At 48.2% G+C, this 25,936-nt stretch overlaps 1 protein-coding gene across 1 annotated transcript; it reads right to left on the bottom strand.

The window, feature by feature from the left end:
* Positions 1 to 5,148: 5,148 nt before the first annotated feature.
* On the bottom strand, positions 5,149 to 25,670 carry LBHD2 (LBH domain containing 2). Its single transcript, XM_084287629.1, has 5 exons — positions 25,538 to 25,670; positions 16,669 to 16,766; positions 12,282 to 12,372; positions 9,503 to 9,698; positions 5,149 to 8,382 (listed from the first exon to the last, which is right to left on the bottom strand). The coding sequence occupies exons 3-5, from the start codon at positions 12,369 to 12,371 to the stop codon at positions 8,306 to 8,308; spliced, it is 363 nt and encodes a 120-aa protein (XP_084143755.1). The 5' UTR covers position 12,372; positions 16,669 to 16,766; positions 25,538 to 25,670; the 3' UTR covers positions 5,149 to 8,305.
* Between the last annotated feature and the right edge of the window lie 266 nt (positions 25,671 to 25,936).

Below are 25,936 nucleotides of genomic sequence, written 5' to 3'. Positions count from 1 at the left end.
TTTTTTCCAAACAGGAGAGGGAAACCTGTCAGCACCATGAGGGATCTCATCCTGTGTTTTTTAATCCCTTATTTGTTTGATCTCTCAAGTAAGACATAGTTCATGAGAGAAGTTCACAGTGGAGGCCCAACAAAGCTGCTGAGAAATGTGTGCCAGGTGAACAAGGCCACGACCACTCCATGGTTTCAAAAGTAGGCCCCAATAATGGTCTGAATGCCCACATTCAGTGCATGGCCCACATTGAAGCAGGTCCACAGTCAAGAGAATTACATCTATGCACACCTGATCCCAGAGGAGAATGGGGTTGGAAGTTTGTGAGCACAGATGCACCAGGCCTGACCTAGCAGCACAGACACAGCTGGGGTTATTTTATGCCTTTGTGTTAAAAGCTGAGTATCTGCATTAGCTGTTTTCATATAGTTTCATTAGCTGTTTTCATACATCAGAGATTCCTGCTCTTTCATTTATACTGTATCCAGAGCATCTTGCTCTGAGTTGGTAGTAATACATTACTCAGAGGGGAATGGTATCACCCTAGGAAAATAATAATAATAAGCCCACAAAGAGAAGATCTACCTTGATTACAGGATAATTCAGCACAGAGAGTGCTTTTTTTTTTTTTTTTCCCCTGGTAGACCGTAGGAAGACTGGCACACACACATTTTCTGAGTTAGTGCTGGCGTATGCAGTCCTGATAAAACTCAGCTTGTGAATTCTAGTCATGGTCTTAAACTTTATTAAAATGCACTGAAAAGAAAGGTGACACAGTAAAGCAAAATAAATAGTGGTGCCTTTTAAACCCCGAAATATCAACATGAGTATTTGAGTGCAGTGCTATTCCAAGTAAATTTGGAGTGGAAATCAGCTCTTACAGTTTCTTCTGAAATCTTTCTCTGGAGGACAGCCGATGGTTACTCTAGGAATATTTAATACTTGATGTTTGGCATCATATGCTCTGTGTCTTTATGTCTCTCCTTTTTTTTTTTTTTTTTTTTTCTTTGTGTTTAACTTGTGTAAACTACTCAGCAGTGCTACAGTACTCACAAATCTCCCCACTGGCGTGCATTGCCTGTGGCAGATGTTACAGAAACTCTGCTGTCTATGAACACCCCAGGTGGGATCATGTTATAGTGACAGCCATATTCTGCTCTGGTGTAAAATGTGAGTCTTATCCTGCTTCTGCATCATGCTTCTACTGAAAACTTGCTAGGAACTTACATCCTGTTGTGTTCAACGCATAAAGAAGCACAGTGTGTGGAAATTATCTTGTAAGTAGGAGTAACTCCATTGGCAGGAAGGTTTTGCCAAAATGCATCAGCATCTGGTTCTCATTCTGGGAATCAGTCATTTATCCAGCTTTATGAGGCTGAGACACAAGAGGTCATACAACTTCACTTCAGGCACCAAGTTGGTGGACCAGGTTGATTTACAAGATGCTCTTCTCTTGGCTACGAGACTTTACAAAGTGATATGAAACACAATTCCCAGAATTAATTAGGTATTGCTTGTTATTTCTCACATAACCTGTACACACCCATATGTTAAGACTCTGTAAGATCACATCATGGTGTTTTCCCAAACCTTGTATGTTTTCTGATTAGATATGTGTGCTGGATTTAGCCAAATCCCCACTTAACTGGTGCACTCTGTGTGTCTAGGTCATTTGCACACAACAGTTTTTATCTGGAATAACAAGCACAGCTCTTGGCAGTGTTCTGCGTGGCAGAAACACTTTATATCTTCATAGAAATGCATGTGAACTTTTCTGAAAAAAAAAAAAAAAAAAAAAAAAAAAAGGACAAATAAGTTAACTCAACTAAGGTTTTCTTAGCAATGCAAGAGTGTCCTGGATAGGTAACTGCAGAGACCCTGGGCTGTTGCTTTTACATTGCTTTTGGGCAGCTCTTGGACCACTTCAGCTGGATCTTCCAGCCTCAGCCTGGTCTCGGTTTGCAGTGGGGAAGGGAGCAAGGAAACAGCTGGGTTTGTCTCTTGCCAGGGCCAGCTCACTGTGCCAGCAGCCCTGGAGCCTCTCCAGCTGGTGCTGTGTGGGTATTTTGGGTGCAGGGCAACCAGAAGGCAGGCACTGCCCCAGAAGATATGTATGAAGTCGCTTGGAGACAAAGATTTGGGTCAGTTACATCAGCAGTCATCACGACTGGAGACAATGTCAGGAGCTGACCCTGCCCAGGACAGGGGCTGAGCATAAGAGCTGTCACTTGCTGTGCTTGTTTCAATATGTTATCGATCATGTTTATAAAGCAGGGTTTTAAAACACTCTCATTTTGTTCTTTCTTCCCCTTGGTGTTCAAAGGCATCTCTCAGCTGCAGTAGACCCAAAGCCATGCCACCAAATTTAAGGGATTTCTTATCGGTGGATCTACAGACATGGTTCGTGACTGTGCATCAAAACCTTGTAGCATTTCAATGACTTCTTTTTCTCAGAATATATATGAAAATTGTGCAGATGATTTCAGCTGGACAGCAGCTTGTGCCAAGCCAGCAAATAATTTTCTAGTCTTGGAACAAGACTGAGCTCTGCCTGTACGAACTAGGCCAAAAAAAAAAAAAAAAAAAAGGAATGGGGGAAAAGACACTAGGCCCTTTGTCCTCCCTGGAATTTGTTCAAAACCTCAGGGATGAATAAGCCACTTTATTTAACCCAGCCCAGCTATAAATAGGCAGCAGCACCTTAGCCTCTGTGTGAACTGGGGAACTCAGATGTGTCGCCTCAGTTACAACCATCCTTGAGAGGTACAGCTTGAACTTGAGATGTGCTCCCATGCTGAAGGGTCACTGAATGTAACCAGGGCACCAGGTATGGCCTGAGGAGAGACCCTGAGCTAAAATGGAGGTGCTGGGGCTGGCAGGGCCTGAGGGCTGGTTTGCTTTTGCTCTTCTTATCTTACTTGTGCTTGCCAGTTGTGTTTTAAGCATTGAGTTTTCATCCCATGACCAGTTTATTTTGTGCTGCCCACATGTTTTTGTCACAAGACCTGACCAGACTGAAGGGCTAATGCTGGAGGGCACGCGAGGGCTGCCAAGGCTGGGGGAAGGCTGATTTGATGGGACAGGTCCCTCTGCAATTCCTTCCTGCTGGACTCATCACCAGTGAACAATTAGCAGGGGTAATAATTTATTCTCAGGCTTCCAGCAGTGAGGTACCCGGAGCTTTCCCCAGCTCCCAGGTCTGTCTGTCCGTCCAGGCAGCATCCCAGCCTCTGGGGTTTTCGTGGCTGCGTCACCCGCTGAACAGCGATGCGGGGGAGTGCAGCTGTCAGGGGTACGGAGGACACCTGAGTATGTGACAATACCCAACCCACGTTTCATAAATTAAATGACTAATTCATAAAGAGAGTCTGTCACACTCCGGGATTCTTGCTGAAGCGGAATGCTGGCGTGATTGCAAACATCCATTTAACGGCTGGACTCACCGCAACCACGGGAGCTTTGAACAGATTTCCTTCGGGGGGGGTGTGCATGAATCTTCAGGCAGGACGAAAAGATCCTTGTCCTCTGTAGTGTAAAGTCTGGAGGCTGAGAGCGTGACCAGGATCGGGATGATCTGCGTGCCCACCTCCCCGGAGGACCCCCCGCCGCCTGGGCTGCACAGAGAGGAGGTTTGCTAAGGCTCAGCACGAAGCTTTTGGATGCTTCATGGCAGAAATGTTGGGGAAAATGGAAAAAAATGCTTCATCAGCATCCTTAGGGGAAAATTGCAGCTTTTTAATGTTTCATGTTTAATTTTTTTCAATGAAAACTTTGAAAAGAAGAAAAAAAAAAAAACTTCATTAAAATCCTCATTTTGCAGAACTGCGTGAATTTAAACATTGGTTCATTGCAATGAAAGCCACAGTTTATTTTCAAGGATGAAAGGAGGAAAGGTCTCCTGCTGTAATTCGTGGTGGAAGCAGTGCATGTGGGTAACAGCGCTTGTAACGTGAACGTAAGGGATGTGCTGCCCGCTGTGGCAGACACGGCTCCCTGTCACTGTCAGGAATCACCTCTCTCCAGAGAGGAATTCACACAAACATTGGATTTGAAACAAAATCTGTCAAAAACACAGCTTAGGATGTGGTTTGATTTGGAAGCGAGACTTTTTAGTTTAACGCCATAGAAGCCAGTTTTCACCTCATATGGTTCAAACGCAGGCTAATTCCTCTGAAAAAGCTATTTGCTCCTTCAGACAGGAGTGTTAAGCAGAATACAGCCAAAAGAAAGAATTACTAAGCAGACATCTGAATAAACAAAATTATCTGGAAGGGATGGCTCCTGCATGCCCCAGGAAGGTTATGAAGTCTCCCTACCTCCCACCCCTGGGGAAATTTATGCCCAGACCGGAGATTTTCCATGCGTGGCACAAGTGTAACTCCAGTACGGAGTGACGCCAGGCATCAGGTTCACAAGTGTTGTGGTGCCAAAGCTGGGCCCATCGCTTGCCCCTTGGGGGTCAGAGAATTTCCCTCCCCAAGCCAGTGCTGCCTGCAGGGCACCACGGGTGGCAGGTCCCCAGCCTGGCTGTGGAGGGGCTGGCTGTGTCCCCAGGCAGCGCTCTGTGCCATGCTGGTGCACCCATGCCAGCGAGCAGAGGTGCTTTTGCTCTGAGCCTCTCAATAAAATGAAGGGGCAGAGTCTCAGCCCCACTTACCCGATCACTAGGTTTTTGGTAAGTTGGCATTACTGGAAAAAAATAAAATCAAATAGTTTGTTCGGCACAGGCTATCTCTGCCTCTCATCTTCTCTGCCACATGAGCCCGCTCCCCTTGTGCGGGTATAGGTTTCTAGTAATGTGAGTTCCTGCTGGGCTCCACAAAAGCCTTTCCAGAAAATGCTAAAAATGTGCATCGCATTAGGGGGTGAGGGACGGCGGCCAGCTGGCTCGCAGGGACCGGCTGCCACCCGGGCCGAGGGGCAGCCAGAAACACCCGATGAGAAGCGGCGAGGTTCGAGCTGCTGGGTCGAGGCAGGGCTCGAAGAAAAGAGGTGGGAATGGCAAGTGATGGAGTGGATCTGAATTCAGCTGCGTGCCAGGGGCAAAGGCAGGCACGGGGCAGGCTTCCTTCCCTGGGCCCGTGGTGGGCCAGCAGCTGCCCAAATGTCCCTCTGTGCTTTTAAAGCAAGACGCTGCAGCTACACCACACCTTCCAATCGGTCCATTATAGGCATTTAATAGGCTAAACGGTGTAATACATCTACAGGACATACATTAGTCGAGTATTATGTACAGGTGGCATTTTACAAAATTAGAAAGAACTGAAATAGAGCAAAATCCAACAATGTCTTACTCCATAAAACTTCCCTTCTGCACTACATGAAATATTCTACAAGCTAGACTAGAAAAATATGACTGAATGTCTTTTTTTTTTCCTTTTTAGTTTCTACAAAGCTTTTCATCCAGAAAAAAATACAAAACAACTATTGAGTTTATCAGAGAGACAACACTTGCACACAGACAAAGTAAGTGGACATTCATAGACCTGCAAGTTGAATAAATAGGGCTTGTTTGTAGAAAACAAGTTTCTCTCTATCTTGCTCTCCTACTTTAGGGCCTCTGGCCCATGTTCAGAAAAATAAAAATGGGAGGAGGAGTTTGGCTTTGCGTGGTGGTTAAACAGGGGCCACACAGCTTCGGTGGAAAGCTGAAGTTTGAAGCATCCATTTGCTTCAGCTGAAATACTGAGGGAGAGCTGCGTGAAAGGGGAAACAGGAAAGAGGAGAGTAATGAGGCTGGAAGGAGGAAATCTGGCATTTCTGCAGGGGCTGCAGCGCTGTGTATTCCAACCCCAAAAAGTAGCGTCCTGAGGCGTATTTTCAGGGTGGATGCAGAATTTTGTTGTTTCTTTGGGAAACTTATTTAGGGAAGTGCCATTGACCTCAGGTGGAAATGGGATAAGGGCCATCCAGAGCAGGAAGGGAGGGAGCGTCTGAAAGCAGATAGAGAGCGCATAAAATTGGGGGAAGTGTTCCAAACAACTGGTTTTCCTTTTATAAAGTGAAAAGCAAATCAAGCGACACGTCTAACGTCATTCCTCGCGGAGCTGGGCAGACGCAGGTTAAAGGAAATCACGCAGCCAAAAATACATCGTCATCCTTGCTGCTTTTCCCCAGAGCTTCGGAAAACTGCTCAGCAGCCGGTGCAGAGGCCGCGTTTAAAGAGCACCTCACACCCGAGCTGCAGCCCCGTGTCACTTCTCAGTGCCTTACCCAGCTCGTTCTCGCTTCCTCGGCTTTGCAGGAAGGCTGCCACCAGCCGAGGGGGCGGCAGGGAGGGCAGCTGGATTTAGGAGGTGCGCTTGACACCCTCCGCTCCTCTGCCAAGAGCTGGTGCTCTGACCGTTCATCCAGCAGAATAGTTCTGTGACAGCGTGGGTAAGAATGTCTACACCAAAAAGGCAAAACAGGTTGTTATATAGGTTGAGAGAGCAAAGTTTAACTGAAGTATCACGTTATACTACACTACACTGCTTATAAAAAGGGTCCTAGATCCCAAACACCCCAAATAATGAGCTATAATTTTGTACATAAATTAATGTTGCTTTGAAGTAAAATAGTCTCTTTCCTTTGTATTAAACATTCATTGCACAGAATTCTTTGTAAGTAAATATATTAAATTTGGTTGCTAAGAAGGTATAAACTTATCTTATCAATACATCTGGCCAGTAAATTTTATCCATCATCACACAATTAAAAGTTTCCTTTAGAGAAAATTATTACTGGATAGAAGAATGCACTTGAAAGTCAACTCGGGAGTTAACGCTGGAAGAAATCCTGTTATTTCTTTCCACCCACAGCGAGCGGCTTCTTCCGGACGCAACATTAATTGGAAGTACAGACCCCATCCAGCCCTGCCGAGATGGAGAAATCCAACTTCGTAGCTTACAGGACACTTGTCACCCAAACAGTCGAACCCTTTTCAGAACATGCATTATCTCCACCGACACTGTCCAAGGGGTAATGTTTTGGGCCGAGATCTTTGCTTCTCCTGGGATGGTGCCTGGTTGGAGGGAGTCTCTGGAAGGTCCCCGTGGCGGAGCAGGCTCACCCCTGTGAAAATGTCCCCCGGATCCATCTCCAGGCAGGGAGACAAGGAGAATCCAGCGGAGACCTGATGCGTGCAGAGACAGCTTGTCCCACCACGAGCTGTGGCCTACCAGAGGTGGCTGTGCACCCGCAGCCAAGGGGGCCATGCTGCAGGTGAGGACCCCCAAGCCATACGTGCTCCTGTGGGCAGCACTGCCAGGGCAGGACAGAGGCCCTCTTCCACCCCTTCCCATTGCAGATGGCTCGGAGGGGACCTGGCATCATGTGGAAAGGCTCCCCAAATGTAGAGGAGGTTTGGGCTGTGCCACTGAGCTCCCCTCACCTGCCCAATCACTGCCTAGCCTGGGCTAAGGGAGGAAGAGCTGAGCCTCTGCACCTATTTTATACACAAAACATACCAAAAGAATAGTCACAACAACTTCTATTAACAAGGTGGGACAAATCCAGCCTTGACAGAAGCAGGAGCCATTTCACTGGCTTCAGTAGCGAACTGGACCTGGTCCCCGAAGTGCGCACGAACAGCACGATCCACCCAACCAAATCTACAACGAACGGTCTCACTCCACGAACACCAGCGACTAGCTATTCCAGCTCGTCAATGTACAGCAAGAAAGCGTGTCTGAAGCTTCAGAGCCTTATCGAAAAGACGGTTAATACAAGGCTGGTTCACCTCAACTTGCACAGGTTAGCCAAAGGGAGAGAACTGCTCTGATCCGCACGCGGGCGGCAGCCTGGAGATCCTGCGTAGCGATGGAGGCTAATCTTACACTTGCGTCTCTATACAAAAGTTACAAAATCAAATGGTGACATTATATTACATCTATTGTCCGTAATATCACAGTGCTAGTTTCAAATGGCTAAAAACAAGAAAGGTTTTAGATTTAAGACATCCCTTCCGGAGAAATGTAACCCCTTGGTCCTGCTGTTGATACCTGAAAGCAGCCTTGCTTAAAAAAAGTATATCCAATGAAATGTGCTAATTGAAATTAGGAGCATTTTTCCTTTGCGATCTCATGTCTGCGATGCATTTCCTAACATGTCCCTTTCTTTTTCCCCAAGGAAAAAATAAACAAATAGTATGAATCCCAGCCTGAAAAGCAAAATGTTAAAAAGAACAGTTCTAAAGCCCATACACTTCTTACCAGGTACTAACTAAATAAAACCCTTGCAGATTTAAATACAGATTAGTTTGACATGTCTTCAGAGTGTGTTAGCTTGTCAACAACATTCACAATGAAGTTTTACTTCTGAGGCCACGGAGTTCCTACTCATCCTTTTCAGTTCTGCTTTCAAGAGTATCTGTACTGTCTTCCACTTCTTGAGCTGGATGCGCTAAAGTATCTGCAAAGAAATGGTTTGTCAGTATTTTTTCCCCCACAGTGTACATCACCCTTCATCTGACTCCCTGCTCCACGAGGCAGATGATTCGTCAGGGTGCTCAGCCTTGAAGCTGGTAATTTACTGTACTCGCAAACCAGCAACTGAGCCTGCAGTAGGGTACTCTGAGTGCATCACAGCCTGACTTCACAGGGACTTCAGACCTCAGGATGGGTATTAATGAGATGAGGTGATGACCCCTCTCATTAAAAGCAGGACAGCCGCCACCGTGGGAGGGCTACCTGCTGTCTTAGTGAATCTGCTCAAATACTCAGCTCTGAAGATGTAACAAGTCCCAATGTCACTGCACAAACACAACACAGAGGCCGTAATGCACAGCCTGGAGCTCAGGCCACACATTTGGCCCGTATTTCTTCTTGAGTGATACAACCCTGTGGTAGCCACCACCTAGAAATGGCTTCAGGAACAGCAGAGGATTCGACACTTCAAGATCAGACGGTGTGTCATTAGGAAGCAAGGGGCAGTGCATCTTGCACCCCATCCTCGCTGCTGTCTCTGGGCTTTTGCATGGCAAATGTTGGTGCACTGAAATGGAAACCGTGTCACTCTCTAAGGGAGAGCACTGAGATGAAAAAAAAAAAAACAGAAATGGAGAACAAGCTACACTGACAAGCTCTTATCTCTAGCCATATTTACCCCACAGTGACACCATTAGTCATATCTGCCTACCTCTGAGCTCCTGTTACCTTAATGCACTCCTGGGACACCACGATGCTTTGAAAATGCAGAGCTATTAAATACTCTGCTTCTAGGCTCAGAGATGGGGAGGCAGATAGACAGCATGGAACAGGGTTATTGTTTCCTAGAGTGAGCTGCTGATGCGCAGTGCTCTGCCTGTTGGCCATGCGAGTGGCCAGCACTGAACCTGATGCGATTGTAAACTCTGTGTCCTCGAAAGCCACAGGGACATTTTCAGCCCACAGGACTCCCTTTCCATTGCAGGTGTTTCTGGGCACCTTCAAGCACCCACCGCTGCTTGGTACTCTGTTGACCTCAGTGTGTGGCATAGCCAGAAAATGCTATTTTCCTATGGGGAACAAGGGTGAAAACTACTCATTCCGACCTTCCAGATCCATCTGCTGCTGCTGGACGCAGACTCTTTGGTCACCATGCAGACCCTTCTCTTCTGCCGACTTCAGGTCATCGGGAGGCCAGCGCAGCTCCCCGCTCTCCACCTCCCCGGACTCAGTTGGCTCCACCACGATCGATGGCAGTCTTTTGGACAGCTTGGGGTATTTCTCACGTGCATCTGGGAAGGCCTGGGGAGACATTTGGGGACACGCCTGTCAAAGCCTTGCCCAGGGATTCATGTTCAGAGCAAGCGGGGTACGTGCTCCATCTTAGCATCCTTTCTACACCTGATGTGCACTACAATCTGCATCAAAAACCCCCTTCAATCTGGTGCAGACTGACCTGTGTGATCCAAAGTGCACAGAGAAAATAAAGACTTTGGAAAAAAAATGCACCATGTTGCCAAACTGTTCTGGGGGGTTTGTAGGACACAAAGGTCGTTGCTGTAATGGTCAGCTAAGTGGCTGCTCCAGCCCTTCTGGCTGCCGTCCTTTCGCTCTGATATGATTTATTCATATTTTCATGCAGTAACAGTTTATTAAGGAGCTGTCATGCTGCAGAGCTCTTTTATGTTATGTGAAACTGTATTTTATGGTGCATTCATGCAAGCAGGTAGCCCCAGAGATCATCTTTACAGAGAGGACAGCACCAGCTATTATTACATTTGTCACGTTGAATCTGCAGGTCAAACGTTATGTAGTGATTAGAGTTTGAAGCTGAACTAGGTATTTGTAGGGAATGATATTATAACAAATAAAAGTGCTTTCTTGTTTTCAGTATAGCTGGTTCATTACAGTCCCTCAGGGTATTTTGTTTTGTTTTGCTTTGTGGTTGGTTTTGTTTGTTTGTTTTTGTAATTTGTTTTGGTTTTCTTTTTCTTTTTCCTGGACAAAAATTCACTCCAGGTCCTCCAGGAAGGGGCAGACCAGGGGACTGAACACCAGGGGCTGAGCTGAGAACCATCCCAATTTAACTCTAGGTGCTTCCATGGGTTTGCTGTGTGCTGGTGGGATCCTGCCCACACATTTGCAATGTGTTCACCACCGTATCAGGGTTTCTGGTTAGACTGAGCACTGCTGTTACGTGAGCCAGCCTCAACGCAGCTCCTGCTACAAGCACAGGCAGAAACATGCAGATAATCCCCAACCACCCTAAAATCGGGCATGTTGTGGGGATTCATCCCTGCAAACGTACATGAAGATGAAAAATGTCACATACTATTGTTAGTCCTGCAAATTGAGACACAATTAAGGAGTCTTCTATAGGAGCAAGCCCTTCAGTGCAGCTAGACCAAGGGAATCACTGAGGTCAAACCTTTCTAATGCTTCCCTGAGCTGCACTCACATGGGTGCAACCTGTCCTGATCAAGCAATGCTGCTCACGCTGCCTATCAGAAAAGTTCCCCCCAACTCCTCATTATACAGCCTCCTCCAGACCTGTTTATAATTTGAAAATAAATTGCCATGGCAGCTGTAATGATTGGGAGGAATTCTTAAGAAGCTGCTAATATTTCCCAGCTATTTCCAAACATGCAACACGGTGACAACACCCAGGCTGGGGCAGGTCCAGAGACACCTCAGAGCAGCTGTGCGCTCTTCTTCAGACCCACGGTGCAGCCTGGGGCTGTGATCCTCGTGGCTCAGACGACAGAAAATAGCCAGAAAATTGTGGTTAAATTGCCCTGCTGTCTCGCAGGGCTGCCCGTACAGGGGACAGTGACCTGCTCAGTCTGCTTGGGTGGCAGAGGACTGTGAGAGTGCCGCCTTGTCCCCAAGCCTGCCCATAATCCCTGAAAGGGGCAACCCAATGCTACAAAATTCCTGCTTTTTCCATCTTTCTGAAGACCTAAGAAATGAAACAAGCTGGTCTAAACATGTGCTGAAAGGCGACTGCTAAGGCTGCAACAAAATTTAGGAAAGGCACCTGTGCAGCTTCAGTTTGCCTGTTCTCACTTGTGCTGTTCTCCTGCGGCCAAACAAACCGCGTCATGTTTTTCCCCCGGTGCCCAGCATTTACCACGTCCCCCCAGGAATGAGTCAGGACCGGCAGGAAGCAGCGCGGTGTTTTTCTGCGGAAGCTGGAGCGTGCGACGAGTGGGCAGGAGACGGCAGGAAGAGAGGGACTGGTCTCCTGGCCAAAGGGCTTGGAAGTTGCTGGAAGAAAGCTAGCTGTCCTGCTGAGTCACCGGCTTTGCGTTACCTCTCGTTTCTTTTTGCTTTCTTGCCTCTGCCGGCCACCACTAAAGCAGGGATAGGATCGGCCTGCCCAGAGGTGGGGATAAACCAGATGGAAAAAAACTTACCCGGGTGCAGCACTGACTCTGCTTGCAGTAATACACCTCGTGTTGAGGAGCAACTCGAGTCCACCAGGACACGTTCAGGTCTGTCCCCCAGCAGCCACACGCCAAGCCACGAGCACAACCACGGGGACCGAGCTGGTGCCTCAGGACACCGTGGGCCCTCCTGTGGGAAACGGCACCACGAGTGGGCACTCGTGTGGGTGTGGGACTGCCTGGGGACAGAAAATGTCCCGCATCTGGCCAGTGCTACTGGAGCCCTAGCTAGCCAGGTGAACTACGTGGTCATTTCAGATCATCTCTTTGCTAAAAGAGGGAGCTCCCTCCGAGCCTGGAGCTCATTGCACAGGTGGCCGTGTAAAAGCTGTGGGACGGTATTTGCTAGGTGTCCGCATCATAATTTCATACATGCACAAAAATCATCGCATTACACTGCTTTTGAAAAGCAAATCAGGCACAGTTTTTCTAGCAGTACCTGGCTGGAAGGGCCTCCTTCTTCCTCAGGAGACTGGCTGAGCGTGAATTCCTCCATCACCGGTTCCCGTGTGTTCATCACCTCTGTCATGCTGCAAACATCAGAACAGAAATGGAAAACTCAGCTCTGTGCTTTGGCCCCATGGTTAGTTTAAAAACAGGCATTTTGTTCTAATAACTGTGATGCAGACTGTCCTTTCTAGTCAGCCCCCAAAATATTTCCTTATCTCTTGGGCATGTTTATTTGCTGCTGCACTGCTGTGGTCATCAGTGGAGTGACAGCTCCATTGTCCTGCTACCCCTTGTCTTAATCTGCTGCATCTTTTTCCCTAAAAAAGTGCAAATACAGGTTCAACCCAAGGGCATCGAACGTGCTGCCAAGCTGTGCAGCAAGAGATGCTTGCATTTGGGGGCAAATCCAGGAGCAGCAGCAGCAGTGATGTCCCCCCTGAAATTGCATCTGTGGACAAAAAAAAAACCCAAAAAGTTACTGTGCAAATATCAGCCCTGAATTAAATTCTCATTCTGGTTCTTCATAACGTCTTCAATATTTGCTCTTCCCAGATGTCTCTTCCACTTAGTCACGAGCCAGCACTTCTTTTTAAACTGTTAATTCCAGACACACCAGCTGTATCGGTGTCTAAGGGCCAGATTTTCGGTAGTCTTTATTTCCCTGAACGTTCGGAGAGGTGTTGAGTGGGATTTTCAAATGCATCAGGGAAGGTTTGGCACCTAAATCTCATTTAAATCAGGGATTTAAGAGCCTAAGCTGCTTATGTGCCCATTAACCATCCCCCTGTGCTGCTCGGCACCCGAGGCACTGCAGCTCTGGCCCTTGCGCTCTCCTTGTCCCGCTATCAGCATTTGGGCAGCCTGGAGCAGGGAGATTGAGCTCTGGCATGGGCTGGCATACCTGGTTGGGTATCTCCATCTCTGTGGAGCAAGGATTTTCCCCACATTTGGGATTTAGAGATACAGCAATTACCCTTTCCATTGAAAAACTCAAGTAGCAGCGAGCAGAGGCTGAAACACTCGGCATGACCTGCGGACCAAAGGAGCCACGCTCCTTTCGGGTGGGAATACCTCAACCCTGGGTGGGTTTGGCCCCACAAGTGCCCCCGTCAGGGCCAGCAGGGGCTCGCTGCCAGGCTGCTGCAGCAGGCAGGACGTGGGCACCGGCAGCGAGCCCGCCCTGCAGCAAGCTTCCCTTCGGGCACGACTAAAGGCTGCCATTAATTCTGGTCCCGCTTCACGCACAAAAGCCTCCTTTGTCAAGGCTGCTCCTACTGAGAAATGCAAACTAAAACATCTTAAGGATGGCTTGTTTCAGGCTTACATTACCAATTACCCCACAAAACTGAATTTTACAATATCTGCAATTACTACAAAACCCTTCACAATGACTTTAATTAGCCGTAGCATGGAGCAGCGTGACATCGCGGAGACTTTCACTCCCACTGCATCATATTTAAAAAAGAGCACGGCAGACCCAGGAGACACTTGAGCTCAGCTGTGAGCCAGGACCCGACCCCATAGGCATCCACCAGCTTAGGGAAAAGCCCTGAAAAGCCAGCCCCAGGCCCAGCCAGTGCCGATTTAAGCAGCGTGCTTCCTGGGACACACATATGACAGGAGAGAGGAACTGGGCTACAAAACTCAGCAAGAGGCTGGACTGGTCCCTGATCTGGGCATCCCCAACCTAAACCCTCCCAGATCCACAGCATGGTAGAAGTGGGGCAAATTCTGCCTGCAGGGAGGAAGTTTTGTGCTTGCTGTCACCTGCACCCCCTGCAATAGGGAGCAGCAGGACACCCCAAACCACCCAGTCAGTAAAACACAGACTTTTTTATGGACACCTGCTTTTATTCCTGCAGCTCCAGCGTGCTGTGCCATTGGGCACCTGTGGATTACAGCATCACGGAATGGGGATCTGGAAAAGGAAGACCCTTTCCCAAAGCTGTGTCCTTCGATCCTTCCCTACCCATTCCCTCCACTGTCTCCTCCCTCCGATCACCCCCAGTGCTCCTGAAGCTCTTGTCTTCTTTTCCCATCCTGGTCTCTGCCCTGGTCCCAGAGAGACCCCTCGGTGTCCCCCCTGCTGCCCCCCCTGAGGCCACAGCCTGGGGGAGCACTGGGACCACCGCTCTGACCATGTCCAAGATGCAAGCCTCTCATCTGGGATCCTTTTCAGGGTTTGGTGCCCTATCCCCTCTCATCCTGGACAGAAGGGAAAGGGACTTGGATGAGAGAGCGTGTGTGTCTGCCTGGAAATAATCTCAGAGGCTTTGTGAGGGGCCAGGATTTATGAAGTCTTGGGCTTGGCTATCATGGAGAAGACACGTCCCACTGCTTGTGTCCTGGGGGTCAGTCCCTGCTAGCCAGGAGAAGATTGCTGCGGCTGCCCACAGCTTGCTGGTTTATTTTAGCAGGCTTTCAATACATACCGAGTGCGTAAATCACTTCTCCATCCTTGTTCCACAGGACATCAGAGAGATACAGCCACACATGCACTTTCAAACGTGTCATACGAGCTCAGAGATGTTGTTAAGACCTCATGAAATTCTATTATTGAGCAATAACGGGCTCCGTGCTTCCCAAAGACCACATTACACCCCGCAGATTATTTCTAAATGACAAAGACAAATGGTTCTGGCTAGGAAAATGGTGACAGTCCTGCCAGTGTTCCAGCAGATGCCTCCGTGAATCAGCTCCCAAGCTGTTGAAGCCCAGGCCATTTGAAAAATCTGTGCAACTTAAGGGTTTGATTGAATAGGATGGCAGAAGCGATTGTACTTGATGCGTTTCAGAAAAGAACAGGGGGGCATGCAATTGTCAGAAGAATTAGGCTTTAACTGGAACAGATTAATTGTTCTCAGTCTCCACTTAGAAACAGTAAAGGAAAGCAGAAGAAATCTATATGGGCTGGGAAAGCAGCGATGCCTCTAACAATCTTAACTAGGTGTTTAACACTAAAAATAACCAGAAATGAAACAGTTGTGAATGCCACTGCAAATCAGCTCATCCGAAACTTTGAAATCGCTTGTAGGACATCATTGAAGTTTTTATGAAGCCACAGAAACTGAAAAGGGGGTTTGGTTGCTGCTTAGGGCTTTTTTTAACTGTGGTATGATTTATATGCAGGAGAGATTTTACTTCTCAGCCAATTTTGATGGAAAAATATTGAGCCATTTTTACTGCTGCTTTTATGTGACAAGTCCTTACATACAAGAGAAAAGTGGCTGATGCAAGCAAATTATTATAAGAACTGTATCTCTTTTAAACTGGGTTTTGCATTTATGTTCTGTACGGTAGGTGCTGATATCACCAATGACATACAGTAGCCATAGTGATGCAAAACAAGGCAATAAATAGCATTTACAAACAAAGAATAAATTCTGTTCTGGTGGATGAGTCACCTACTCTGAACCTTAAAATTCTTCTAGCAGTGAATTAAGACATGCATTTACTTCCCCTAGGTTTAATTAAGCTTAAATATACCAATTAGGAAAAAAAGAGCAAAATCTATTCTTGCTTTTCTGTGAGAAAACTGCATTCAGAGATGATTATCCTAAATGCAACCGCTACTGTCACAGGACCATGTTATTCTGATCTTTTCCAGGGGCACGGAGCAAACGAACAGCCCACTTTCTGCTGTTTGTGATTGCACGAAGAAGGTCAGTTACATACAGAGCAATATATAGGTTGACAGGTGCTAAACCACCAACGGTGAGAAACAATGCACGCACTTTTATTTTAGTTTCTGAACAGAGGGCAAAACTGACCTGCGAAACTCCCGGTTGCAAAACGGTACTTAAATGAAGACCAGTTTCAAGATTCAAAACCATGGAGCACTTATTTGGAGAAGGAAAACAGGCGGGTTGCATGATGCAAGCAAAGATTTCCTTTAGAGAAACTAAACCACCTCTTCTCCAAAGCAAGGATCAGAGAGTAGACAAGTGAGTTCCTCTCTGCTATGATACTCTGAACAGCCTAGGTAGTCCTTTGTGTGGAGCATTTGCAGCCTAGATAGTCCCATCTCAGGACCTCTGAGCAAGCTGCTCAGACTTTTCAGGGATAGAAATATGGTGTACGCCTGTGCTGACAATAGGAAAGTGCCTTCTGGCAGCAGGACCACATAGTGCGTGTCACAGCACACCAGCAAGAAGCCTATGGCCAATGGGTTCCAGCTCTGGCTGGCTGCTGGGCTCCGTGGCCATGTGCTACGTGCCCCAGCCTGGAGGATGCTCACATGCACACCAAACTGAGGCCTGATCCTGTGCTCACCTCCCAGACCAGCAAAGGCAACAAAGGGGATGTCTGCCCGGAGCACGAGACTCAGGGTGGGACAAGTGACAAGTATGGGGCAATGACAGAAGAAAGCTCATTACCTTCAATCACATAAATGGGTGTCGCTTCCGAAAACTGCTGCAGATGTTCACTCCTGCTGATGAAATGTTGTGCTGACTCTGTCAAATCCTAGAAGTGTCTGAAAGAGACAATATGACAGAGTCAGAGTGTGCAAACACAATGGCAAAGCCAGCAGTGACCAGGGGGAAAGAGCACTGCGGTGAGCTCGCTGCTTCAGAAAGAGGCAGCAGAAACTCCTGCTTCAGAGGGCTGGGTAATTTTCTGTATCTAATGGGAATTGATCTTGCTAAAGATGTAGCTTGTAGCATACCCAGTGAATTGCCCAGGCAATTAATGTTCCAAAACTACACAAAGCTGAAATACCTTGCAATCTGACTCTTTTCTGTGATGATAAACCTTATTCCTTAGTGTAAGCTACATTAAAACTGCTGAAACTGGGACACTCTGCTATTCTCCCATGCAGGAATTTTAATGATATTTTTGAAAATCGGAAAATAAAGATATATCCCCTTGTTTGGCAGGCTCAGTGTGCTTAGTGAGACGTGGTTCAAGACATAAAGGAATGAGATTCTTGCTCTTGAAGTGACTGGTCAATACACAAAGAAGACAAAATACACTGGAGGAAAGCTAACAGGATTACATTACTGCATGTTTCTCACTGATGTCACAGGAGAAACGATTTTTGAAAAGGTCTTCTCCAAACTGAAGGTACTACTTTGAGTGGTATCAGGACGAGGGAGCCTGGAAAGCAGAGGTGAGGATCCCAGCAGTTCAAAATGCGATTCACTAATTTCTTATGGCTTCCCTGGTGGAAAGTCTTAGCTGAGGAGCTTGAGAAGGTACAGTGCTGAAATGTAGTCAGTATCTGGGCCAAAGATGATTTTCTGAGAAATTTGTTTAGCCCTACAGCTTGCCAAATATATATTCATGCCAACCACAGCTATTTCCTTGGATGGGAAAAAGGTGTTTTCAGTGAAATGAATGGCACTAGTGTATATATTTTATATCCTCCAGTGGTTTGGATACCAGCCCAAGTGATTAAACAAATCTACCTGCTCTGGAGGCCTTCCTACCTAGATTTATAACTCTGGATTAGCTGCACACTGATTTTTTTCAAAAACAGAGGAAAATTGTCCATTGCATTCTGGAGTTTCTCTTCATGCCACAGGCCGTGCTTATTGCAAATTAGGGAAGCAGGAAATCGCATCTCCATCCCCAGAACCCAATTCAGGAGGGTTTAATTCTTGTCTGGCAAATTTCCTCCCCAGTGATCAAACCAACTTCAGGGAGGCTAACGTTTGCCCCTTAAAAATTCATGACTACAGTCAGACTTTGTCTCTTGTATGGAAACCAGAGAGCATCCGATACCATGTTATCCAATACTCTGGGAAGAAGATTTTTATCCCACTACCCATTACAAAACAGCTGCTATTAAACCCATGAAAATTCAGCAAGTATTCATCTACCTTAAATCTCTCCTTTAGAAAAGATTAGATGTCATAAGAACAGTTACTGCACTGAGTCATCTCTCAGCGAAAGACAAAATGGCATACGAGAGAGCGAGCTGGGCACATCAAAGCCACCGGCTGGAAGCCACGCCAGGCCAGATGCTATTTAGAGGTATCTGCGGCCGCCTGGCTTTTGGTATGTGAGGATCCATGTGGGATTGAATGACCGAAAACAATGCCTGTTGCTTTTCCACTCTCCGTAAAGAATTTCAGGGTTGAACTGACCCAGGACCAATCTCCCGTCCATGCGCTATGGGGCTTGCAATGTTTGAGAGGAGACATCGGCCCCTGGGGCTCAGCTACTTGGAAGCTTTAATGGAAAGAAAGTCACTTGAGGACTCCCTTCTTCCACCCACACAGCCGTACTTCGAAACAGAGAAACTTCTGCCTAATCAATATTCTTGGAGAGTTCAGTGCTACCAGTGTATAAAACCACCAGAATGCATTTATTCTCTGAAGAGTAAATACTCACTTTATCTACCTAATAGGTGTGATTATCTTCTTTGGCTGGCACTAGAGGAAATATTATCTAATACCCTTCCTTCTACGATACTGCTTAATCTTTTAAAAACCAGGCACAGCTATTGAGGCCATGCGGTGAGCTGTCGGGAAACAACTCTGGAAAAGCCTTGCTCTGCTCACCTCTTCTTGTCCCTTCCTACCTGCATACCCACACTTGGCTGCTTTGCAGATCAGTCCAGCCTTGGCTACCTGGTGTACTCTCTCCCAAGCCACCCCCCTCCTGCCCCTCAAATTCACCTTCAAACCCTCGGCCCTCCTTGGCCCCATCTTGAAACCAGCTTCTTCTCGGGCTCTGGCTGTGCAGCCTTGGAGGGGATGAGGAGGGGACCTCTCCACCCCACAGAACGGGAGGGACTGGCACAAAATATCAGGCACTGAAAGGTGCTCTCCAGGCTTCTCTATCGCTTTGGAAAGCACCTAGGGCCCATTGCCTGTTTGGGGCTTCCACACCACGAGGACCCGGTCTGTCCCAGAGGGCTGGTCTCATCTCCCATGGGAGAACAGCCAGGAGCAGAAGGGTTTGCACCTGTGGGGTGTGGAAAGCCCAGCCCGGCTGTCGCTCCTGGGCCATGGGTGGCCTTGCTGTGGGGAGAGAGGAGACCACCCTGCCCAGAAGTAGATGCCTTTCCATGGCATAAATTCACCGTGAATCACAAAGGAGACGTTTTTAAGGCCAACATGCCTCGTCAGCAAAACAGAAAGAAGAACCAGACACCAGCTGCGATCCTAGTGGCATGGAGCTAGGCCGCTTGGTCACAGATCCCTGCCTTTCTGAGTGCTTCCTCGTCTGGGAGCAGCACCTCCACCATGGGGTCACTCGTGTTTGGAGGTGCACCCTACTCGTCCCCCAGCTGCCCCATAGCTGGGGACAGCCGGGCGGCACAGGGACACGCCAGGGCAGGGCTGGTGTGAGCTTAGTGGCCATGGCGGGACGGCCTCCTCCCTCCTGCCCTCCCTGCTTCCCGAGTTAATCATTCCCCATGGAGCGCGAATGGAAATATTACGATAACAGCCTAACAATGTCGCATTGAAGGTTCACCTTGCAACAAATAAGCGCAGATAGGCGGCAGAAATCGGCCCTGAACTGCTGCTCTGTATGCGAGCGTATCACTTCTCCCCTTCCTATTTCAATGGGGCCATCCCAGGGGCTTTGCCAGCCCCCTATTTAAGTTGTGCTGGAGATGCAGCACAATTACACACCCTCTGTGATGGACTGCATGGTTCCTGGTGCTTGGGGGGGCTGTGAGCTTGCCCATGCCTCAAACAAATGGGCATCTCAGCCCTCGGCCTCCTCACACACACACACTCTGCCCCCTTACAGGCTCTAGGTAAATGCAAACTTTTCTCTGTTCGAGGAGTCTAGTCTTTGTGCTACAGAAAGAAAAGAAAAAAGAACCCTCCTATTGATTACGAGGAGAATTGGCACATGCAAATGATGTCAAACAAGAGAAGTTACGGCCTACTGCTTGATTTTTGCACACTGGAAAATTTTGTCGAGTTACAACGAACCCTGCTCAGCAATTCTCAATAAACATGAGCATTTTCCACCCAGCAGAAGAAAGAGTGCTTTATTTGGGCCACTCTGCTGCAGCAGATCGGGCTGGCAGCTCAGCCAAGGTGGGTGTGTGGGTGATCTAGGACAGAGCTGCAGTTGTGGTCAATGGAGACACGAAGGGGCTGCTCACACTGTGCCAGAAGGCGCACACCCCTGCAAGGAAATGTCAGCGTTTTCTAGGGCCAGGTGCTTCTGCAGATCCAACTCTTCTATACTTTGGTCTTATAACAGTGTCCTAGGAGGATGGAGCTATGGCTTAGTCCCTGAAGTGCTTCAGGCCGCATGGGTGGCCTGGACTATGCAGAGACAGGACCAGGCGCAGTGCATCTGCAGCGGGTGGGATGCTAGCCTCAGCATCTTGGCACAACCCAAACTGTGTGCTTACCTCAGTGACACTCCGCAGCCTCCAGTTTCCGCATGAGTGCCTACTGAGCTCAGCTCTTGGACCCCGCGGGTAGGAACTTGGACGGCATCTTTGTTTCCCCTGGTTGCACATTTGTAATGGATGTATTTTATGAAGTGTTGTGGGTTCCATGGGACTCGAGAAATGTAAATTACAGCATGGACCACTGAAGATAAATGTGCGTGTGTATGAACTCCTATTTAAACCTCCCACTTCTTTTTGGATGCAAATCTCTTTCCTAAGCAACTGAGAAAAGTGCGATATGTGTCAGAGTCTGGAGATTAGAGATCTGTTCTGTTCCCTCATTTCAGAAGCTCTTGTCTTCGGCCACCCACGCAGTACTTGAGTTCTGCTCTCCGCAGGCCAAAGCTGCCTTCCTCTCCTCGGCGGCGTGTGCTCTACAGAAGATGTCGATCTCTCTCAGGAAGCAGTGAGATGAAATGACTCTCGATGTGGAGGAGCAGGCATTTCAGCATGAGACACAGCACGTAGTTTGGGAGAGCGAAAAGGGGTAGGAGGCTGCTATTTCCAGACCGCGCTGCCTCCCTCCACTAACTTCGCAGCAAGCAGCAGTTTTTGCTGTTCCTGCTCCAGAGAAGCTACTGGGGTAAATATCACCCTGGGGAATTTCTCAAACACTCGGCTGTGGACTACCAAATCTAGAAAACACGGGCTTGCAAAGGGCACCGCACTGGCAGATCACTCCAACTCAGCTTCCTCTTGTTGCGCAGCGAGGCTGAGGCTGCCTGTTGCTCTCCGTACACCCCCAGCTCCCGGCGCGCTGTGACTGCACACAAATCCCATCCTTCGGTTTGTTGGAGTTGCCGAAGTTCCTACTGGCCCTGTTTGCAAAGATGACCTAGGAACTTGACTCATAAATGGCCATTTAAAAAAAAAAAAAAAAAAAAAGCAGGAAAAAGAACTAAAATGTGCCCATTTTTAACTACCATATTTTTTCAAGTAATTGCATGATTCGAGGGTGAATTTACCAAAAGTTTTTAGCAAACGATGCTTGCAATGCTGCTAGCTATGGGTGCTTCCCTGGTGGGTTTTTCTTTTCCTTTTTCCTGGCTGCTCATTTTCTTCAGCTCTTTGATCTCAGCACTAAACTACCTGAGCTTCCCGGCGGAGGATGCCACCAGGGACAGGCAGAGCACAGGAGGGGAGCGGGGCTGCCAGCCAGGCTGCACGGGGCTGGGGACGGGGAGCAGCCAGCCAGGAAGCATGTGCGGAGCAGCGGAGGGAAGAAGAGGCAGAGCAGATGGGAAGAATGACTAAGCGAGCTCCTCTGAATGCTAGTAGACCTTGGTATCATGGAAATCTCCACAGAGTCCTCATGGAAGTGTATGCCAAGAGAAAGTTTGGATTTTTTTTATTGTTTTTTTTTTTAATGTTGGATTCGGCAGCTGATTGATATAAGAGGACCTCATTAAGAAAACATCCCCATCAAAATTAGAGATAAAACTTCAACAAGCTATTAAGTGGTTTTAGAGGTATCTCTTCTGGTACTTGTTGTGCAAATACTATCTCGTCTGAGAACGTGCTTTTGGGATCCGAAAGTCTGTGCCAAGCAGAGTGTTTCTGAGCTCTGCACAAGCAATGAACCTTGAATTGGCTTCAGCTCACGGAATTGGCTGCAGTCTCTCAAAACAACTTTATGAACCCTGCAGCTTAGGAATAAATATATCATTCCTTCTGATTCAGAGCAACCATTGCTAAAGGGTCTCAGAAAGAAGTATCACCACTTGTTTGTGTTTCTGGGATCTTCCCAGGAAGATGGTGATTCTTTGTCCCTGATATTGCATGCCACAATTGTCCCTCACCTTACAGCACCAGTCAGTGACTGATGAAATCTGCCTGTGCTATTCCCAAGTATTTCTGGACGGTCCTGAATTCAGGCCATGGTGCCACTAGCAGAAGATAAGTGGGGAAAAAGATATCTGAGGACATCGACACAGAGCAGGTGATTGTTGGATGGAAACATCCTGGGAAATGGGTTGCGAAATGTCTGATGTCTTTCTGGCACTGTGGAAGAGTGCTCCAGCTAGTCTGTCATACCCTGGATAGTTTATCACTTCCAAGTAACAGAACAGGATAAGAGGTTAGGTATATAAATGGTATTTACTTAAAAGATAAACTAGTTATTTCCTTGTAACTTTAGGGAAATCAGAATATGGTGTTAATAGTGCTGTAACATGGTGCAACATTGAGCCATTCGGTACAGAATTGAATACAGCCAAAACAGCAAAAGAGTTAGAGGTTAATTTAAAAATAAATAAATAAACAAAACAAAATTTAAAAAAAAAAAAAAAACAACACCACCACAACAAGAAAAAAGCAGACACTCTGAAGAGAACAAAGACAATGAAGAGACTTTTAATGTTCCTTATTGGTAATTAACAGCAAAACTGCAGGTGTCACAACACCACAGGCTAACACCAGAGGTGTTTTTCTCTAGAAATTAAAGCTCTCTAACCTTAATTGAATTTCCAAAGTGTGGAAAGTTGCCCCAGCCTGAGATGGAAGATAGGAGAACAGTGTGTGTTATCGCAGTAGGGTTGGGCATGACAGAGGGCAAGGACAATGCATAGATAAAAATAAATATATTATTTTTAAAAAGCAGTATGTTTTTTTTTCTTTTTTTTTTGGAATGAGTCATTAACACTGAAAGCATATGTGCATGGACAATGCACATTGGTGTCTTTCTGTCAACCAATTAACATCCACCTGAAGCTAGAGGTCTCCTAAATATTTGCACACAGGTCATTTTTTTGTGTGCATCTCAGAGAAGAAAGTGGGATGAAAAATCAGGTTTACATGTTATAGAAGTTGCAAAGGAACTCGAACTTGGACTATTCTGTCAAAGCCCTGTGAGGACATGGGCTCTATGGGGCAAAACGCTGTGGGATCAGCCAGCCCAACCCAATGGCAGCAGGGGCTTGCCCTGCCAGAGCCCAGCTTCCTTCTGCACTGGTGTCTGCTCTGCAGATGCCATTACTGATGGTGCTCTCTCTCTCAGCCCCCGAGCACTTGCAAGCAAAGAGGGACAAAAGCTGGAGCAGGGGACTGAGAGAAGGTTTTAAGGACCTGCTTGTATTAACTGGTCTTTTTCATTCCACCTGAGTTGTTATTGGCTGGTAGTTTTCCTAGGGCTTGCAATAAAGTCTTCCTTTGAAGAAGGAACATGCAGGAAACTGATTCACTTGCTGCTTTTTCCAGAGAACACACACACACATCTAGGAGCAAAGGGAAGGGGCACCGCAGAGAGGCAGATGCTGAGCTCCTTCGAATCCCAGCAGGGCTCCTCCTGCCTGCCATGACACAGGATCTGCCCTGGACCAAGGCTGCTCCATCTGACCCCTCCAAAATAGACAGATGTGGTTAAATAGGCTCAAACGCAGGGGGATAATTTCAGAAATGAGAGCGAAGTAGCAATTTCAGCCTGTGACACTGTGGGTTTGATACCTGATCTATGCAAAAGCCTGTTGCTTAACACAAAGAGATCATTGTGAGAAGGGAGGGAAAATAGCAACTATATTTGCACATTCGTTTCTTCTGCTAAAGTAATGTACCAGGGAGGTTAGAGGAAATTCCACGATTGACAAACTGTCAGGCCAGATCGGGAAAGCAGGGAAAAGCGGGTCAAGTCGCTCCCTGTTTGCTTGTTTTCTCTCTGCAATCATAATGTTGACTCTGAAAACATGTTCTTTAAATGGAATATTAATTATCAAAATCCTGAGCTGTGAGCTGGATTCTTTTCTGGGCACAAAATTTGTTGCTCATTAAATCTAAGAGACGGAAAACACTGGCTTGGGACTGGTGGTGTGTAGGCAGATTTCCCCGCTTCACCTTCGTTTCCAGGCTTCCCATAAGGAGGCATTGTGCACGGCGCCAGGCTGCAGGAGCGCAAACTTCGGGGTCCTTCAGTACGACACGAACCTACAGCCAGGAGGGCTTCCTCGCTGCACTGCTGACCGTAGGACCGCGGTAAAGATCTCGGTCAGGAAAAGACTAATGGCAACTAATTTCTCTGTTCGTTGCTTCTCATGGCTTGAGGGGTTAATGCTGCATCCAGCCTAGGCTCGCTCCCCTCCGTGACTGCAGCCGCATTCAGGCACCGACAAACACACCTCTGTCCCGGATGAAAAGGGAATTTTTGTGGTACGCTCATTTGGCAGGGGGAAAATATTCACACCCCTCGCTCGGAGTGAAACATTGTCCTCATTTACAGGGGAAAGTAGGCTCTTTCTTCCCCTACAAGTAACCGCGTGTGTGGCACGCGCTACCTGTTGGGAAAGGCAGGGTTTGGGGGTTCTTTCACCTGAAAGAGGTGAAGGCTGCAAGCAAAAGCATCGTTGTCTTAAACTCGCATTTTGTTACCCGCTCGGAGAAAAAAATAAATAAAGAAAGAAAGAAAGGCAGACACACACCGAAACAAATGAACAGCTGAGGCGATCGCAGCCCAACAACTCCCTGGGTGCCACTCTCATTCATCAGGATTCCTTCACACAGCCGGCGCCTGCCAAGCAAGTTTTGCTGTAAAGCACAACCCATTCCTCGGCGAGTTCCCCCTAACACCCTTCACAAAGCCAGAACACATCTGGAGGGCTTGGAAACACGGCCGAGAGGCAAGCCGGGCAGCAGCCCCTGCTCCTCCTGCCCCCCTCGCTCGCCCCGCACTCGCCCCCCCTGCACCGCACAAGCACCGGGCTGCGGCTCCGAGCCCTGGGCTCGGCTCCCCGGGGTGCCCCAGCCTGTCGGGGCTGGGCTCGGCTCCCAGGGGGGCTGCCCCAACCCCTCGCAGCCCCCGGGGCTTCTCGGGGGTCCCCGAGCATCCCGCTGCGGGCAAGGGCACCGCCACCCGCCTCCCCGATCCCTCTCCGCGGCCCGTCCCGGCTCACCGGCGAGGCGAGGCGAGGCGAGGCGAGGGGAGGCCGGCAGCCTCCCGCCGGCCGTGCACGGAGCCGGCAGCTCCGTCAGGGTGTCCGCATCCTCCCGGGCCGGCCGCGGCACCTCCCCGCCCGCAGACCGGCCCCAACGCTGCCGGCGAAGGGGAAACCACTCCCCCGGCAGCGCCGCGGGGCGGTGCGAGGCCCCGGCCCCCCCCTTTCCCTCAGCACCGCCACCGCGACGCCCCCCCACGGGGGGATCGCCCCCAGCACCTTACACGGGGCCGGCCCCACGCCTGGAGGACAGCTCCCCAAAGTGGGGACACCCCCCAAGGTGGGGACACTCCCCCCAAGTGGGGACACACACCCCCAGTGGGGACACACACACCCCCAAGTGGGGACGCCCCCCCT

This window comes from Netta rufina, assembly GCF_964035555.1.
Source record: "Netta rufina genome assembly, chromosome: 5".
Taxonomy (NCBI): Eukaryota; Metazoa; Chordata; class Aves; order Anseriformes; family Anatidae; genus Netta; species Netta rufina.
The sequence above is the reverse complement of the archived record's forward strand: the minus strand, read 5'-3'. Positions and strand labels throughout refer to the sequence as shown.

Excerpts from the sequence above, each read along its gene's own strand:
- LBHD2 (XM_084287629.1), bottom strand. The coding sequence starts at position 12,371 with ATGACAGAGGTGATGAACACACGGGAACCGGTGATGGAGGAATTCACG. Across the intron at positions 9,699-12,281 it reads AAGGAGGCCCTTCCAGCCAG|GCCTTCCCAGATGCACGTGA; the intron begins GTACTGCTAGAA and ends ATGTCTCCCCAG. Across the intron at positions 8,383-9,502 it reads GCAGCAGATGGATCTGGAAG|ATACTTTAGCGCATCCAGCT; the intron begins GTCGGAATGAGT and ends ATTTCTTTGCAG.